This window comes from Podarcis cretensis, assembly GCF_951804945.1.
Source record: "Podarcis cretensis genome assembly, chromosome: 5".
Taxonomy (NCBI): domain Eukaryota; kingdom Metazoa; phylum Chordata; class Lepidosauria; order Squamata; family Lacertidae; genus Podarcis; species Podarcis cretensis.
In genome coordinates this window covers 51,848,506-51,868,108 of record NC_137174.1, presented here as the reverse complement: position 1 = coordinate 51,868,108, position 19,603 = coordinate 51,848,506, and the positions used below count along the sequence as shown (strand labels likewise).

Sequence of the window (19,603 nt, the reverse complement as noted above, 5' to 3'; positions counted from 1 at the left end):
TGCCATTTTTTAAAAAAATCTTTGTTATATTTTTATCCCCCAATGTGTTCAGGATAGCAGACCTAATCCCTATTCTATCTTGAAAAATGAGTCAGATTTGTAGGCTGAAATATAGTGGCTAGCCCAATATACCTCAGGGGAGCTTAGCAGCTGAGTTAAGAGTTTGAATCTGGAGCTTGCTTGTCCAAGTCCACCACTCTGTCTGCAAACGTTATATGCAACTTTCACATCCCATTCATAGAAGCTCAACCACACGCTCAGGAACTCATTCTCCTCCACTTACAAGGGCTTACACAAAGCCACACATCAACATTTCGCTTGCTCTTACATGCTCACCCATTCAAAGATAGTAAACTTTAAATTATCAAGAGTCACATAGACCACTTTAGAATGCTCAAAGGAATGCAGGAAATAAAGGAAGGTTTCATAAACCAAGAAAACCCTATCATTAAAATACCAAAACAAATTATTTATGGAAAGTGATTCCTCTTATTTATTTTCAATACAAATAATTTTATTTCAACAAATCATGTTCATTAATTTTTAGTACAAAGTTGAGCCTGCCAGTCATCTAGTACTAATTTCATTCGCTGTCAGAAATAAATACTACATTTCATAATAACATAACACTTAAAAATTACTTACATGCAAAAAAATATATAAGAACAATATTAAATTATTTGCATAGGGTTTCACTGTTTTTTCTTTTAGCAAATTCAACCACTTTGGTGCAGCCTATGCTTCGGGGGGGGGGGCTCTACTTGCACAGCAAGCTGAAAAAAATTATGCATTTTCTTAAGGCTGATGTCTGTGTTTCAGTTCATTTCTTGACATCATTTTTCTGCGCCTGACTTGCAAGATCTCTGTGGCATCAGGATTGACTCTCACTTGTTGGGATCCTTCTCCAGCTGCCTGATCCTGCCAATCAAAATAGATACTGAATGTGAGCTACTTACGAAGACAAATTTGCAGAATTCCCATTTATTAAAAAGAAACAGTACTTTATTGGGTAAAACATTAAAGCTCTGCTAATGCCATCTTTCTGGGGGTTGGACGGGTTTGTTAGCTTCAACATGGTCTTACTTCTAGGGAAGATGCAACTTCTGGGTTACTCCAGCTTCCTCATCCAAATACCTCTGTGAGTATCAAATGCTTCTTGTAGATGCTTCAGATCAGGTGTTGCTAATGCAGCACCTGTGCGTGCACATATGTCCACAAAGGGCTTCTCAGTTACCTGCAAACTGCCCTTCCCCACTGAAATTAGGCTTGGAAGAACCATTGTATTGAAGCCAAAAGGTTGTGGGTGTGGTGCATCCCATAGCACTTATCTAGCAATAAGTCCCATTAAACCTCTCAGGAGGCTTGTACAGGATTGCACAGGAACTGACTTTGCAACAAGCACTAGACCTGCAAGCCTTATTCACATGTCAGAATGAAGATTTGTGTGGTGTAAAAACATAATGAATTCTTCAACTATTACGTGAGTCTTGCTTTGCAACTAAAATGTTGTATGCCAGCTGAGTCTCGTCCCTCCAGCCATGATTCAACAGGCTGCCTTTTTTAAAGCTTGCAGGACCCTCTACATGTCCTTTATCCATTAATTTGTTGCCTTATTTTTAGAGTGGAAAAAAATAAAATAAAATTGGTGACATCAGGGTAAACGAGCCATTCAGTCTATTTCTGCTGCAATCTTACAGCAGAACCACTAAACTGCTTTTCTATATGACACAGAGTGGGAAACAAGCACTCCGCCTTATGTTTGGGATTCTGCATCCTAGGTGATTAGAAGGAAAGGGGCTATTCGTTCACGTACAGTTTTCAGATTGTTCTGATCCAAAGTTTCTTGAGGTTCCTGTTCCTGGGCATATGCCAGCTCAGCAGCCCTCCTGGCCATTTCCACTTTGTAGGAACCTGGAGGTGTCCAGCCAACACCTCTGATCCAGTTCAAATCAGATTTGTACTTGACCTGCAAAACAAATACACAAACCTCATGGAATTAATAAACCGCACACACTTCAAATCAGATGGGAAGTAAATTGCATACAACAGCACCTTAGCTTTCAGTTTCCTTCACTGTCAGGACTTGATTCATTTATTTCAAACACTAAGAATTCTATAATGCTGAGGAGATGTTTACAAAGTAAGAAGTGGATGGCAGCATATACAAAAGGCTGTGCATTTCCACAGTTTGTCAACATTTCTTTCCTTATTATTAACTGAACGTCACTTCTAAAACCTCAGAAATCATATGAGGGCTACTAGAAATCCAAGGAAGAATGGGACAAGCATACCTATTGTATCTTTCCGTTTTTCTCCAGAATTTCAAATTACTTACTAGGGTTGAGACCAAATTGTCCCACCACTTCACAACTCCCTTTGCAGGCAGTGAAAGGAGGAGATGTTCAATTTTTTCAAGGTGGTGGGAAATTGCAAGGTAGGAGAGCAGCTATTCCCCCTTAACTAGCCTTCCCCTTTTGTTTCTCCCTCCACTCCCACTTTTTTCCTGCCACAAGCTTTCAGTAGCTCATGAACCACCATTTCCTTTCATCAAAACTGCATAGAAGCAGCATTGTTCCAGGGCAATGGGATGCAGGCGGATAGCTGACTCACTCCGTACTGGCATGTTTTGGTCCTTCATTAGCATTTCTTTTCTACTAGCCAAACCCTTTAAAAGGTACGGTATTCTTTTTTAAAAAGGGGGGGGCATTTTGCAGATGTTTCAAGGACAAAGTTTTGGTACAGAGTATAGAGCTGTGGAACGAGACTCTCGCCAGGCATCCCCAAACTCGGCCCTCCAGTTGTTTTGGGACTACAATTCCCATCATCCCTGACCACTGGTTCTGTTAGCTAGGGATGATGGGAGTTGTAGTCCCAAAACAGCTGGAGGGCTGAGTTTGGGGATGCTTGCTCTAGCCTATAGATCAATGCACTTACATCACTCTGGAGGTTGTGTGCTTGTTTAGCATGCTTTAGGTTCAGCTGTTCTGGGTCACAGGTATACTGATGCAGGTGCTGCCTGTAATTGACGTCACTTATCAACTGTTGACTTTTCTTTGCATGGATAAATCTTGGCTGGTCAATGTGGCTCTTGAACTGTGCTCTGTTTCTGACAAAATCCCTCTTGTATTGGTTGTCACTCTGGAGGTAGCCCATCTTGAGAAAGTGCCTCATTTTGGGGTCATCATTCACATTGCGAAATCCAATCTGCTGCCCCCTATCCCTCAGGAAGGCCTCTCTGTATTTGAACTGCAGAGTAGTGAGACAAAGACAAAAATAATTTTTATTCCCTTATTGTAGTATTTTTGTATAGAGAGCTGTGACTTCTATGTGGACATATAACTTTGCTAAATCAGAGTACTAGCATCTACATCCAGAGGGCAGAGCTGCCTTTTTGGAGCAATTTTTGACTAAAAAGAAATGGTCATTGGATTTACAGAATATATACAGTTTTATTATCAATAGCATACTTAATGATGAATACATTAACAAGCATGTGGGTGAAATGGAAACCAATGGTGGAAGGCAGCTTGCACAGCTCAAAAAAATGTGACCCATGACTGATGCTCCATTAAATCAATGAGACTTCAGAACTTGAAGCTCATTAATTCAACAAAATGTATGTGCACCTAAATTCATCTGGACTGTACTCTGGCTTTCTAGCAGTTCCAGATTGGCCTGAAAGAGCTTGAGTGCATGTTCCTCAAGTCTTTGGATACCAGTGTCTCCATTTAAACTACAAAGTAAAAATCATGGGTTGCATAGGAGCCTGCCATTCCAATAATCTTGTAATGGGATCCTAAGACTGAATCTTGAAGACATACATCACTGGCAATGTCTCTGGAAGCTTTAGCCGTCTGGAAAGGGATGGCATCCAGTCTGAAATCATAGCCAGCTGCCCGTGTCTCCTCCCAAGATGTTTTATAAAGTTTCTGCAGGAAGGAGTTAAAAAAGATGATGCCTTAGTTTACAAGTCTTTTGTTCTTACAGTAATAAATATTTGATTCTAATGGGACCATTGGTGTCTGGGCCAGTCATACAGGCCTTTAAGATTTTCTGACTGCCCTGCAGCCCTTCAACAGTCCCACCTACAGAATATTGTACATTGGTTAGAGTCTCATTGGTGGGGAGTCAAAAATACCCAAATTGAGATTTTGTTTTGCATTTCATGCATACATTGATTCCAGCTTATTTGGTTTCTGTTAGACACTTTGATGCATCAGCCACATCAATATTGCATCGACACTGCCCCTATTCTGTCTTTCGAAACATCTCCTAGTAGCATCTTGGGTTTTGCAGTGTAGGAATGTCAGTGCTACAAGTCTCCACTTTTTGTTACTTCAAGCACTTCTAATGCTTTCTGTGCTAGCTCCATACCCTGATGGTTTCATCAACTAATCTAAAATAATGAGCTGCCGGATAAAATATTGGATATGATTTATATGAGTAAGATGCAAATTTTGAAGATAACATGTCTCATTTCAATCCCAAGGGTTTATATTACAGTGTCTGAAGTTATTGTGATAATGCATCGTTGTCCTGCTCGAGAGATGTTTCTCAAGTTTAGCCATTCAGCTTAGGAGAAATAAAACATTTTTGTGCATGGGTGCAATGATGCGAATGAGCAGAGACATAGCCTACTTTGGTGAGGGTCTACTTTGGTTAGGGCACATTCTCTAAAACAGCGGTTCCCTAACTGTGGCCTATGGACCATTGGTGGTCTGTGGGCTTCATTCAGATGGCCCACGCCATGTCTGCATTAAATATACATATTGATTTTTGATTGTATTTGTATTACTTATTTTACTTCTTACGTCGTATTTTATTGTATTGCAGTTTGAATTCTATGGAATGCAACTTGTAACACAATCAAATACAACATAAGAAAAAACAAAAACAAACCCAATTAAAAAACATACAGCATCTAGCACAGCACCTACAAATCGCTACAACAGGCAGAAAAAAATCATTACGTGGTCTGCCAGCAATTTTTTAAACGGTCTGTGGGAAAATTAGTTTGGGAACGACTGCTCGACATGATAATAAGTTATAAACCCAGGCGTCCAACTCATATTACTTACTGACCAAATAATGTTTATTTACTATGAGACAGATAAAAATGCACCTCTGAAGCCATGGAAAGTGAAAATGCAAAAAATGGGGCATCCACACTTCCCAGTGGGCTTGCAATTTCTGATAAACATACTTAAAGCACCTGATCAAATTCTTGAATTATTTCCTCCCAGATCATGACAGTAGAATCCAAAATTATCCCAGATGAGATAATATGGGAAGCATTCCATCAAAAAATGACCACATGTAGCATATTTAAAGGGCAAATCCAGATAAATTCTTAAATTTATTTAGAATAATCAGGGTATGAAAATTTGGAGTAGCAAGCCCTTTGGGGTGGAAGGGAATCAGGTGGGCTGGAAGAGCTGTGGTTCCTCCTCAGCTGTGTCATAAGTCCAAATCTGGAGTGTCTCTTGCCATGGGAGCTTCTGTCTTGCAAGCACCAGCAAGTCCTAGCCCTTTCCTGCCTCTTCCTCTCTCTCTTTTTAATCTGCCAAAGCTTTTGCCTTGCTGTTGCAGATCATTCTGTAACATGGGTCCTTTGATCTGAAACCCCATGCATCATTTTACTTTATCACAGTTTGCACAGCTTTTGCACTCATCCTCACACATTACATTCATTTGATTTACAGCTATCTTTGCAGTTTTACAAATACCAATGTGGTTTTTGTGTGTGTTGTAAGGTCAGTCTCTCTCAACAGCTTTCTGTGTGTGGCATCTGATCCAATTGTATATCTACCAAAACCAGTTTCATTTTTAATGAGAGGCCCCCAACTCTTCCATCTCCCCATGCTCTCCCTGGCTGTTTCAGTTCAGATACATGCTGGTCCATTTGAATGTTTTGAGAAGAAAGGGTACATATCAGACTTACAACTGTGACATTCATCTGTGCATGGCAATACAGTTCTAACTGCATGAGCAATACATCTCACTCATTCTTTTCTTCTAACAGGAGAGTAAAGGTTTGTCAATGCACAATGCTCTTTCTATTTTGATTTCCAGTAGCTGACTAAATGCACCTTTTAAGGTAATTTAATGAAACATAATTCCTCTAAAAGTACTGTTATTTGTGCATGAAATAAAATTGCGAATTAATGCACATGAAACGACTATATTCCATTTCGAAACAATGCAACCTAGGCTAAAAAGAAAATTATCTACAAACTGGAATTACTGGGACAAGTGATGGCTGGACGTATTCCTGGTACATATGAAATCAAAATACAACTAATTGTGGCTGTGTTCATTCACAAAACCCATCACCCTAAAATGAAAAGATCTATTACTTACATCACTGAGATGGAGCGCATTGAGACGCGCCCTTATGAAGTCGGGATGGTCAGGAGGCAGAGTATATTCATGCATGGATTCCAAGTGTGCGGCTCGGTACAGCCTCTGACAAACCAAATGACATTTGTTACTTTCACAATTTCTATAAGGATAACAAAAATCTATTTCCAGCAAGAGCTACAGCACACAATGCATTTAATATTAAATTATGCCTATGCTTATTAAAGGTGCCTTAAGACAAGATGACGCGGGTGGCGCTGTGGTCTAAACCACTAAGCCTAGGGCTTGCCGATTGGAAGGTCGGCGGTTTGAATCCTCGCGATGGGGGGAGCTCCCGTTTCTCAGTCCCAGCTCCTGCCAACCTAGCAGTTCGAAAGCACAAAGTGCAAGTAGATAAATAGGTACCACTCCGTCGGGAAGGTAAATGGCATTTCCATGCGCTGCTCTGGTTTCACCAGAGGCGGCTTAGTCATGTTGGCCACATGACTCGGAAAAACTGTCTGCGGACAAACGCTGGCTCCCTCAGCCTGTAAAGCGAGATGAGCGCCGCAACCCCAGAGTCGTTCGCAACTGGACTTAACTGTCAGGGGTCCTTTACCTAAGACAATATATTGCTTGACTTTCAATATCATGCTCTTCCAATCATTTCGCCTGTCAAGCAGTTCAGTTTGCCAGATGGAAAAATCCCCCGATTTCTTCCCCCTGTGCACCATTCTGGGGGTTCTGTCTACCCCCAACCCCCAGAGCCAATTTCAGGGGGCAAATGGGAGGAAAGCTTTGTTGCGGGAGTGGAACTCCTTGCACAGGGCTTCTGTTAATAGGGTTCATAAGGTAAATTCTGCCATAAGTATTTGCACTGATTTTTAATTGTACTTTTAATGCTGCTTTTATTTCTTATGCTGTATTTCATTGTATTGCAATTTGAATGTAATCAGTAATTCAATGAAATACAATGAAAGGGGGGAAAGAAGCAATAGACTACAATTAAGAATCATTCACCATTTGGCACAGCACCCCTAAATCGCAACAATGGGAAAAATAATAATTAAATGGTCTGCCAATACCATCAACTATTTTCAAGTGGTCCATGGAAAAATAAGGTTTGGGAACCACTGCTCTACACCATAAAAAATGCTTAACTTACATCATTGCACTGAAGATAGCTATTCTTAGCATGGAGGAAGTCCAGAGAGTCAGTCACTGTGGTGAACTTGAGTCTATCTGGTTTCTGACGATACTTTGTCTATAAGTGGAATATAAAACATGCAATAAAGACCGGAGTTAAAAACAGAATACATCATATGTGTGGCAGCAGACGTAGAAATAATACATAAATGTGTGTTTTAATACATATTGTATAGAATTTTTTAAAAAACCATTTAAGAAACATTGAGAGAAGGTTTGTTCTATCTATGTGTCTGCTGAAATAGCTTGCCCAAAATAAATGCATATATAATTTGGCTATATCCAGAGATCCCCAATGGATTTCGTTTTGTCAAAAAGATATACAAATGAGGAAATGTCGTTTTCAACGCTTGTCTTTACTGTGCAATTGTCCAAAATGATTTCAATATGTTATGGCAGTGATGCACAGAGAAAAACACATAGTTTTGACTGGGCAAACAGAAATCTGTATCCAAAATGTCACCCTGTTAGATCTCCAATCCACATTTAGGACATTTTCTCTGTTAATAAGTTATGCTGATCACGATAGAATCACTCTCCACTGACTTTGCTGTCAGTTTCAAGTATGCAATTTTCAAAACTATGTTATCAGCTGCTTAGCATTCCATTGCCGAGTCTGCCGTCTTTATTTATTGCTATGTGTTTTTGTTGTTGAGAGTCTCCTGTTCAGGGTAGAAAATATGCAGCAGGATGTCACAGGTGGACTCCTATCTTGTGTACTGCTCTTTGGTAACGTACAACCGTTGTATAAACAGGCTCTCACATCAAAAGGAAATGCTAAGCTACATCCATAAGTGTCATGTAACAAGGAGCCTTGATGGTAAACAATTCCTACAGACGTACCATCCCATGAAAGATTTATCAGTACCTCACTGATGAGTTCTCCAGCCTTCTTTACATTCTCTATCTGAGGGGATCTCAGAGCCATCCAGCTAACCCCCTTCATGAAGTTCAGGTCTGATTTGTAGCGAAACTGTCAAACAAAAACAAAACAAACTTAGACTTCGTCAGATTTTTATTTTATTTTTTGTTTTTGGCCTAGCGATGACTCCTCGAGTTGTATTAAAAATTTTGTCTTGTCTTTTCCACGCATACATCATCTCATTGAGCCTAGCTTCTTTGCATTCATCCATTCCTTTTGGAATTAAATAATGCATCATAAACAAGATACAAAAGGAGCTCCCACAACTGAATCAACATAACCGTAAGCAAGAAGTGATGCCACCTGTTGGTACTGAAACCTGTACAAAGCTATTTTAAAAGGAAGGACCAATTCGGGGATGCAAATTATTTTGCGCAAAACCAACACAAGTATTCGTAACTCGGTTTCTCAGCTGGATTACAATATTGTGGTTGCTTCTTATTAAAAGTGGAGATTTTACAGCAAGCTAAAATAAATTGGGGTGACAACTTAATCCATATGCCAGATGTTGTACAATGTGATTCAATAGATTACCAGGAAGCCCTTTCTCAAGAATTCCATTGATGGGGCTCCTTAAGTGTATCCCACCCTCTACCTGCGGCCTGAAGCCAAAACTTGGATAGTTAAACTGTTGGCAGCATATCCTTTTTAAATATTCTGTCTAGTAGTTAATATCCAAGTGTAAAAGTCCATGTCTCTATCAAAGTAGAGCAGAAAGAGTTCTGAAGCCCCTCTTAATGCAATAGCTAAACCTCATGTTAATGGGTGGCTTTATAGTTTGGGATCTCCCAGTTTCTGCAGCAGATTGCCTTTGTCTCACCTCAGGAAAAGAACAAAGGCAATTGGTACATTTGTTACACTTAGAGGAAAATCCAACAGGGATTCTTCCGTTTTCTCGGAGGCTTTCATTGAAGAGATAAAGCATACAGAGCTCTTTCAAATTGCCTTTTGTTGCAATATAGAGTTGAGTCTTATAGTAAAGTAAGGCAAACAGGTTGCAGACACGCTTGGGCTTTGATTGAGGCCTAGGTTCCTCTCAATGGCATTTCCACTGTTCATCTAGACAAGCTTCTGCGATTGGTTTTGAATGGAACAATAGCCGCCTCATCACATTCTGAGCTCAATTAGCAACAGAATCCCGAAAGCCATGTAGGCATATGTGGGATTTGACAGGCACATTTTTGAAGCAAATAGTTGTCTTTCTTTCTCACTCACGGCACCGGTTCACCGTGCCCCCCCCTTTTTTTAGCTAATCACAGTCACAAAATCAAACAGGCCATCGCCTTGTGAGTACTGTTTATATTAAGGTCTAAACAGTATCTTTCTTTACCTCGCTCTGCAACAGGTGGGCTCTCTTGGCCCACTTCATCTTCAAGTCCTCGGGGAGCACTGTATATTCGTGCAGCCTCTTCCTGTAATCCTGGTCACTCGCTAGGTTCTGGGCCTTCCTGGCATGGACCAGATTCACCATGTCCAAAGGCAGGTGGTACTGAGAACTGGTACCTCGGGATCCTTTCCTGTACTCTTGCTCACTCTGTAGCTTTGCAGCATACAAGCAGTGCAGCAGGTTGGTATCATCCAAAACGCTCTTGGCACCTATGTGCTTCCCTCTCTCCTTAACAAAGCTATGCTTATATTGAAGCTGCAAAAGGAAAGAAAATGCTGTTTAGCTGACATTCATGCTTTTCAGATCCTTTAAAAGTAGGTATTATGCCTAGGTAACTGTGAGACAGAGAGAGATGGAAAAGAGAATTAGCAATGTAAAATTCAACGCAAGAGACACATGCAATTCACATTACAGGTCTATCTTTCCTTCCGTTGCATCTTTCATTCATGGCTCTGAACAACCATATTCCGAAACAGAACTTTTTCCCCTTTACATGGTCTAAAGCTAAGCAAGGATAGTTTAGAAAATATTTGGAAGAAGAAAGAGTTTTGCCACTGTTATAAGGCTGGATCACACATGTATGTTTCTGCATGGCCATTGTCACTGCAACATAAAAAAAAAAAAAATCAACCATGGCATTAAGGAGGTATTGGACAGGGTGCCCTATGTTTTAGTGAAAGTGGTACCGCTGCAGCCAAAACACTAATTCTTTTAACGGATGGATTGGGCAATATGGGACATCCCATGTTTAGATAAACATGGAACAGCCAGGACTGGATGTAACTTTCCCTACAGTGAGACAACAGTTCGAGAGTCAACAGACAGAGTCTAACATTCTTACGGAGTTCTCTCAACAAACAAGTTTCCCATTGGACTTTGGTAGCAGCAATGGGCTCAAAGCTGGCAGTCCTGTGTATGCACACATCTTCTGGTGTTGCTCAGCCCAGGTAGGACTGAACCTCAGGGCTGAAGTCTGGGGCTGTACCACATGACCATCCAGAGTATTGTGGATGACAGAGACAGTTCAGCATCAGCACCTAGGCTGGCATAGGCATGCAGGGCCCACCAAAGCAACTTCTATTTTTATTTTTATATATAACTTTTTATACTCAGGTGACATCCAGTCAGGCATGGACATGATTAAAGAGTCTCATTTTAATATTTTTACTTTAAACGATATTACGAATCTTTTCTTATAACAAAATGGTGCTCGTTCCCAAATACAAGCAGCATCAGGAAGGGAGAAGCTAATACCATTTTATGTCTGCAGTCATGGCAGTGATATGATTTAAGACAGGGGTTTTTTTAATGCAAAAATGCTCAGAATATATCTTTATATTTTGTTTGGTATTTTACTGTAATGTATCAGGAGTTGTGAGGCATGGGCTTCAATGTGTGGAGGGGGAGAAGAGAAATGTTAATTGTGTGCTTCACAACTGAGGTAATACACATGGTCATCTAAAAACCCCAACCCCCATGCAAAACCCTTAAGCCCAGAGTCTAAAGTCATCTAGATGTACCACTGTTTGGGTGCAGCCTAAATGCTTGATTTTCTAAGAGATTTTTCAGAAAAGTTGAGAATTACCTTTGGCTGCTTAGTATCTCTAAATTCATTGGTATAAAATGAATGCAGAAAGACATCCGAATGGATACACCAATACTCTGAGCCCTTTCATGCATGCTTAACTTTATTTTTCTTTCGCTGCCCCTAATTGCTTTGGTGGACTATTCAAGGAAACAAAGGAATGGATTAAATATTTGCATAGACAGGTAGTATTTTGGATACTTTGGATAAATTGGAACTGAGTATCCAGAGATACTTTTTCCTTCTCCAATTCCCATCGCAAGATCTTCAGCATGCCTTGGCTTCTGATTAACAGTGACTCTTTTTTTTTTTTTAATTCACACAAAGAATCTCATTCATAACTAATATATTCTGTCTCACATCCTTGTCTCACATGATTATGGTGCTGCTTTAATTCGGTATAATCTGCTTTAGACGATGTATTACATGAAGTTAACAAAAATCGGGCAAGATGGAAGGCTGCATAATTCAACTCACATCACTGGCAATTTCTCTTGAGGCCTTGGCAGTCTGGAAAGGGATTGCTTCCATTGTCAGCTTGTAGCCTTGAGCGCGGAGATTATGCCAAGACTCCCTGTATTTTGCCTAAAGTGGAAATGGCAACTTTAAATTTTAAAGTGCAAGTAAATTGACAGAAGAAACCTTCTCTTGGTTGTTGTATAGAGTTAGCAAGCACGTCTAGATTTTGTTTTTCTTTTCTTTTTTACCCTATTGTAGGAAGCCCCAGTCAAAGCAAATACAGTCACAACAATGCAATTAAAAAATGACAACCGTTTGGGCATGGTATTGTCCTTGCAGCATGTGTGCAGAATGACAAGTGCCAATGGCTCTGTAAGCAATGATGACTCAAGCAAAGGCTTGACACAGGGCAAGTGAGGAAGCTATGGCCAGCTTTTTAATGCAAGGACCCCTGCACATCATGCCAGTTCCTCACAACCATAAAGGTGGGACCTGAATCAGGGGAAGGGGCCAGGAGGGAATCTAATTGTTCTGAATTATTGAGCTGCATTATGTGCTGGCATGGGGATTATGCCTCCACAGCTGAGGTTTGGGTTGGGCATCACAAAGAGAATTCTTAGCAACCATATAGCCAATATGACAACACGGAACTGTACTGGATCTTGAAGATACTGGAGGTGTACTACTAACCCTCTCTATCATCCGGAAGCTATTAGATAAGTAAATAAAGCCTGCCTTCTTTTCTCCTTACTTGTCCTTTGGCTAGTGCAGTCTCCATCCTCTCCTGTCAAGTTTATTTACATACTCTGAAACTGCTGCACTCATTATTTATTGAATTTATATACCACCCTATACCCAGTTCAAAGAATAACTGATACCATATCATAATTATAATATCATTACAATATCATATTTCAGATAATTACAAAAACTATCATCAATGCAGTCTTTAATTTCTAGCCACACATTACACCAGGAGATATTTATTGATTTACTACATTTATATACCACCTTTATGTTCCAAGAATCTCAAGGTTGTATACATGGTTCTCCACCTCCCTATTTCATCCTCACAACAACCCTGTGTAAGAGATGGTGACTAGCCCAAAGTGAGCTTCATGGCTGAGTGGGGATTTGAACCCTAGTCTCCCAGGTTACAGTCCCAACACTCTAAAAGTCACCATTTGTTTACGCGACAAAGCAAAAATCATTTGCAGAACTCAGCACCACCACCAACACAAATTAATTATGGTTTCCATATGAAAGTGCAATGAGAATGTGAAAAAACCACAGATGAAAGCAACAACACCCTCCTAGATTCATCCAATACTGAAAAACACAAATTCAGCAGCAAATATAAAATGCAATTCATGTTTCAGCCAGATGGCAAGGTAATATCTTACCGCCTTGAAAAGTCTTAATAAACAAGTAATCAACTTGAACAGCTCTTCAAGGCTGCCAAATACAGTCTTTGTGGTTGTACACTTATCACACCTACAATAGGAGGGATGCCCAATGATTTCAGGGCAAAAGAGGGGTAGGATAGCATAGATCCAAGCACTTACCTCACTGAGATTGACAGCATTTGTTCTCGCCCTTTCAAATTCAGGCAGGCCCAAAGTCACGGTGCAGTGATGCAAAGTGTCCTCCCCTGCTGCCTTGTAGAGGCGCTGGGATAGATTTAAAAGAAAATGAATGAATATATTTATACTAGCATACTGGAATTCTTTCTTTTTCTGAGAAAATGTCTGACAGTGCAGCTCTGTACGCATCTACTCAGAAGCAAGTCCCATTAAGTTCAATGGGACTTACTCTCAGATGTCTATGTACAGAACTGCAGTCTTGCAGAGTTGAATGTTTCAACGTAAAATTGTTTTGCCTGAAAAAAGTCTAGCCACAGAGGGTGCATATTAGTCAGCTGGATGTTTTTGGAGCCCAACTCCCATCAGCCCAGCCAGCATGGCCAACTGGACAGTTGATGAGAGTCCAAGAGCAGTTGGAGGGAACTAAGTTGTCTACCCCAGGATAAATGATTGCATACACCCATCCCTATAAACATTCACAGGTAAAACCATAGGTTTAAAAAGGTAAAAGAAGAAGTGTTTTTTAAGAAATACAGGGTTCAATAGTGCATGACAAATTATCTAAAAAGCTATATACCCCAGCTAAGGTCGGCACTCTGATAAAAGAGGCATGCTTGCTTTTCTCTCATGCAGAGTGGACAGCTTACCAGCAGTTCCCGCACACAATCCAATATGACTTCTGCTGCTGATAGAAGTACCGTATTTTTCGCTCTATAAGACACACTTTCCCCCTCCTAAAAAGTAAGGGGAAATGCGTGTGCGTCTTATGGAGCAAATGCAGGCTCCATGGCTTCAGCGAAAGCAGTGGGAGGCCTCTGGAGCGCTTCCCATTGCTTTCGCTGAAGCCAGGAGAGCAAGAGGGGGCGGTGTGGTGGAGAGGCGCTGTGCAGCTTTCCTTCTCTGCACAGCGCCCCTTCAGCAAAGTGGGAGGAGAAATGGAAGTGGCTCCGCTTATCCTGCTGCTTCGCTGAAGGGGCGCTGCACAGAGAGGAAGAGAAAAAAAATTTTCTTGTTCTCCCCCTCTAAAACTAGGTGCGTCTTATAGTCGGGTGTGTCTTGTAGAGCGAAAAATACAGTACTTGCATTGGAAGTAATCTGGGGCACTATTGTAGTCCATCAAAATGCTTTAATTAACTAGTCTAACTGATGCCACAAAATGAGTTGCTAAGGGCTACAAACCTACCAAAGCAAGGCTGACATGGTATGAGCCAGCTTCAGACTGGCAATAATAAATAGAGCTCTGATGGCAGAGGATGTTAACGGGTAACATCCTGTTAACTCTTAAGAGCCTTATTTGATGACATCTCTAGGAACATTCAATATTGCTGTGAAAAATGCCATGAACATTTTCTTAAAAAAGGAAGTTCACAGTTTGGAGCATGTCAGCTCCCAAATGTGATTCCACCCCCCCTCTTTTTTTTAATGGCATAATGAATTTGCAAGGCCATCTGTATGTTTTTGAAAAATCAGAAACAAGATTCTTGGCCTCAGGTGCATTAAGTGGGTTCCTGAACGAATTATTCAGCACCTCACACATTAACCATCACGAAGACTGTCCTCCTTGTGTGCTCCTTCTTTGCATTTCTTTGCATTATGGCTGCTTTCAAGTACAAAAAGAAAGCCAGTTGCATGAATTCATATCAAATGGCTGCTCTAATTTTTAGTTTTATTTTATTTTTGCCGTTGTTTTGTTTTAAAGGAGCAAATCTGATTGACAAAATGATACTAAATGTTTGTCCAGGAATCATAAAAAATGATCTAACTATGCTAAAGGATAAATCGATGATGCCTTCTTCTCTCCTTTTGATGTATTATATTTCTCAGAGCCTGCTTCCCTACTCCCTCCTCAGCTCATTGCATTTTAAACAGCATATTTTCTGATCCACGTTAGCAGAGCCTACCTCATTAGCAATCATATTGCTGAATTTTGCATGAAGGAGGCCAGGAGAGTCTGTCACCGATGTGTACTTGAAGGAATTCGGCTGCTGACGGTATTTACTCTGAATTCACACACAAAGGAAGAGGAATGCAGAAGCTACGTTACATTTTGAGATGAGGACATTGTATTTTTAATGCTCCTGGTGATTTAGACTTTACAATGGGGTCAGCAAAAAAAGATTGGTTCGGTGACCTCTGTGCCAATTTAATCCCATGCTCCTAACTCACTGCTGGATCCATGTCTATTTATTAAGTTTGGAAGACCCCATAAATGCAAGGACCAGTTGGCAGTACCACTGCTGAAGTGTGCTCGTGACCTGTCTCTGAAAGGTGGTTATGGCAGATATATATGGAAAGCAGGAGGCATTTTTAGCTTCTGGGATATTAAAAAAATGTGCTAAAATGGTAGGGGCTACTTTAACTATATTGTATTGTGCATTGCTCTGAAATCTGTTAGGATGTAGGGTGATTTTTTTATTTAAAAAATTGAATGAGTAATTAATTAAATAAAAATAAACATGAACTGCTCACGTGCAAGCTACCTGGGCTAGGGTAGAGCTTCAATGTGAGAAGAATGTTTTAGGTTGTGAGTTACATTTCAGCCTGAGTCACCAGGAATGTTGGTTCATAGTCCACCAACGGAATAGAGAATGGCAATACAGAAATAGAAATACACTATTTCCCACTGTGTACTAACTAACTGTGTCTGGTAAGCCCATGGCTGACAGGGTGCAATGGGCTTATGAAGGGCATTTTGCTGGGTGGCCTGTTCAGCAGTACTTTTTGTGTTTTGTTTTAGATTTTAAAATCTGGGCACTTTTATTCTGAAAAGGAGAAATTCTGGCTCTCATTACAATTATTAGCTTTTTGAAAATGCAATGAGGAACTTGGTTTCAGTGAAGTTAGGACTATGTCATAGAGATATGACTCGTGAGCCCAGACAGAAAATGATGGAAGGTAACAGCAAAGAGGGAAACCTAAGGAAATTCCTGACCAGAAGTATAATATAGCTCAGCTAAAACCAATCGGAATTTTGCTCTTCAACAAGGTTCGTGCGAAGCTTGAACTTGTGTGTTGTGTGTGTGTGTGTGTGTGTGTGCTCTGCAAAAGAAAGAAGTCCCAGAAACGAAAGAGACATATGTGATCATTGGAGACAAACTCTGGGCCAAACTAGATGTGATGAGAGTTAATAAAGAAAAAGAAAAAGAACAGAGATGGGGAGAAGGAGAAATTCTATCTCCAAGCCACTTATATGGAGCCACCTGGGTTTTGAGAAATGTGATTCTGTGTCTAATAACAGAACACAGCCTCTCTTTCATCTGGAAAGGAACATTTCCTTCTATAAAGGTTCACCCTAACGTACCAACCACTTGGGTCCTGATTACAGAATAGAAAGTTTGTGAAAGTAGTTAGCAAGGTCTGAAAAACCTTGAACTCCATTGAGTTCACCCAGGACATGAATTGAGTGATCAAATAAAGAGGGAGGGTGAGGAAGGGAGCCCACCCTTAATCCAGGGAGTTACTTTGCCAGCCCAGTTTTACACAGACATCTGGCAAACTCTTGTTTGTAGTGAAAAAATCAAAACCCTCTTTTGTTACCTCGCTGATGAGTTCAGAAGCTTTCTTCTTTGCTTCAATCTCTAAGGCCCCTGGTGTAATACAGCCAACTCCTCTCATAAAGTTCAAGTCAGACCTGTATAAATTCTATGGGAAACCAATCAAAAGTAATTTACAACATGGAATAGGAGAGGCAATATAGCCATCTAAATGCATTCGTTAGAAGTAACATCTGCTACTCAAGACGTCTGTATCATTCGAGCATATTGGAATTATATTTTCAGATTCTGTGTTCATGTGTTTACTTTGTACATACTTATATCTATTACAGAGAGATGGGGGGAGGGAAAGAGAGGAAGAGAAGCTCAATATAAATAGTCTCTAAGAAAATTGTAGATTATTGCGGTTTTTACCTCCTAATTTCAGATGGAAAGACCATTAAAGTGAAACTGTGCAATAAAAACCATTTCTGGTCACTGGTACTGAGAGACAGACAAAGCATAAAACCACAGTGTCGCAGTCCCCCCCCCCCCAATGTTAAAGGCTTCAAGAATAACTTCATTTACCTCACTCTGTAATTTATAAGCATTCTTGGCACACCTCAGCCTAACATCTTCAGACAGAGAAGTATAATCATGAAGCCACTGTCTGTATTCCTGATCACTGACCAAAGACTGGGCTTTTTTGGCATGTACCAGATTCACCATGTCTAAGGGCAGGCGGAACTGAGACTTCTGAAGGCCAAAAGCTTTCCTGTAATTTACCTAGGGAAGGGGGGAAAAGAGGAAGAAATACTGTTATTTCAACGCCATGGCTTAAACCCAAACCTGCTTAACATTCTATTGAATTTATTTGCTTACAACACAAACTTGGAACAGCAAAGAAAACTCAGGCAGCCTCATTCTATAGTGCCTATTGTGCAGTGTGCATATTATACAGTCCTCTGGATGGTGACAGTGAGATGGTTAGGAAATCAGAAATGTCAGGTGTGGCTAGTGTGTGTTTATTTATTATATTTATAAAAAATATGTACATATACCAATATATATATCACATCACAGTGGTTTTTAACAGGATAAAAACATAAAACCAAACAATAAAATCATAAAAAGTTAAAAATATATTAAAAACAAGCATCAATAGACCATTGGGGTGGGGCAGGCAGTGTACTCTTAAGAGCCTGCATTGACAGGCCTGGAGGAATAGAAAAGTTTTCGCCAGGCATTTTAAAGTTGGCACCTGTTGAATCCCTATTGGCGGGTTGTTCCAATGACGCTAAAGGCTCAGTTTCTCGTTGTTGTCTAACGAGCCTCACCAACACAGTTAACCAAATTTCAGATATAATGATATGCCATCAATTGCTCTGAAAAGGAACTGGGGATGGATCGAAGGAGAAGGTAAGAGTTTGACCATGCAAGGGGAGCAGGAAGACATTTATAAGCCTGCAGGCTGCTTCTTATCTCCCATAGCCATTGTTAAGTCTGGGTTTTAGTGCCTGCCCATGGGAAGGAAGCCCTCTTGTACCAGCTTCCATTGATGGGACTCCTTAGGTGAGTCCTGCCCAATATGGATAAACAAATCGTGCTGCTGTTGTGAGAGTACTGCCAACTCAAAAGGAAGTGTTCCATCATTCAAAGTACCTATCAAAGGTCATCTGTCGTGCTGAGCTATGTTTATTCTAGGTTCATCTTCCATACCCTGTGATACTCACATCACTCTGCAGCAAAGCTGCATGTACAGAATGAGAAATGTTAATATCTTCCAAGCCACAGGAGCCAATCATCTGCCCTTTCATTTTCTCAAATGCTTCCTTGTATTTGTACTGAGGAAAGAGGAAAAAAACGAAGCAAGGGCATGAGGATTTACAGAAACATACTGGCCACCACAGCATTACTTTTTCTAGTCTTCTCAGCCAGTATTTTAAATAAAGATCCAAACCTGCATTAAAATAGGCATATTCTGCTAAAAAAAAAAATGATTGGGAGTTTGAAATTTCAGTTTATATCTACTAAGTAGAAGAAACTTTGTTTCACTAAGAGAGAGGCCCTCATTAAAAATGACACCTGCCAGTTCAATCAATGTAGGGAGTGGAGCTGTGCCAACTAGCCCTGCCCCCTGGAATCCACGCATTCAGTGGGAACGTCTGGAGCAGGGAAGACATCACACACACTCGCCCAGGCTCCTTGCAATCTAGACCTTTTCTTGACTGTGGTTCCAGATGACACGGAAACCATAGTATATACAGTTGTACATGTTAAAGGCTTCCCTACTGAAAACATTTGCACTGCATGCGCAGCAAGCTCTGGTGGGCAAAGCTAGTTGGTGAAGCCTTCATTCGCACTCAGGCATCGAATGAATGTAGGTTTGTCATTTCTGAAGAGGGCTATAATTTCAGCAGAATCTGCAGAAGGAACATTTAAAAAAAACAGCGTGCTACCCAGTTTCAGGCACAATGAATTCATATACAGTGGACGCTCGGGTTGCAAACGTGATCCGTGCGGGAAGCACGTTCGCAGTGTGCACAGTCCGTGCACACACAGGTCGCGATTCGGTGCTTCTGTGCATGCACAAGTGCCAAAATCCGGAAGTAACCAGTTCTGATACTTCCAGGTTCAGCACGGTGCGCA

General features: G+C 40.6%; 2 protein-coding genes across 3 annotated transcripts in view; one reads left to right on the top strand and one right to left on the bottom strand.

The window, feature by feature from the left end:
- Window positions 1-1,661, top strand: part of HABP2 (hyaluronan binding protein 2) — a 40,719-nt gene extending 39,058 nt beyond the window's left edge. For both annotated transcript variants that reach the window (XM_079976025.1, XM_079976023.1), the window contains exon 14: window positions 820-1,661. The gene's annotated coding sequence lies outside the window, so the exon portion shown is untranslated. The remainder of the gene's footprint in view (window positions 1-819) is intronic.
- NRAP (nebulin related anchoring protein) overlaps window positions 747-19,603 on the bottom strand; it is a 57,983-nt gene continuing 39,126 nt past the window's right edge. The window contains exons 29-42 of the mRNA XM_079975965.1: window positions 18,688-18,798; window positions 17,543-17,740; window positions 17,019-17,123; window positions 15,383-15,481; window positions 13,464-13,568; window positions 11,917-12,024; window positions 9,798-10,109; window positions 8,414-8,518; window positions 7,505-7,603; window positions 6,361-6,465; window positions 3,822-3,929; window positions 2,935-3,246; window positions 1,814-1,966; window positions 747-918 (exon numbers count right to left, since the gene is read on the bottom strand). Of these exons, the coding sequence (XP_079832091.1) occupies window positions 796-918; window positions 1,814-1,966; window positions 2,935-3,246; window positions 3,822-3,929; window positions 6,361-6,465; window positions 7,505-7,603; window positions 8,414-8,518; window positions 9,798-10,109; window positions 11,917-12,024; window positions 13,464-13,568; window positions 15,383-15,481; window positions 17,019-17,123; window positions 17,543-17,740; window positions 18,688-18,798 (2,043 nt within the window). The 3' untranslated portion in view covers window positions 747-795. The remainder of the gene's footprint in view (window positions 919-1,813; window positions 1,967-2,934; window positions 3,247-3,821; window positions 3,930-6,360; window positions 6,466-7,504; window positions 7,604-8,413; window positions 8,519-9,797; window positions 10,110-11,916; window positions 12,025-13,463; window positions 13,569-15,382; window positions 15,482-17,018; window positions 17,124-17,542; window positions 17,741-18,687; window positions 18,799-19,603) is intronic.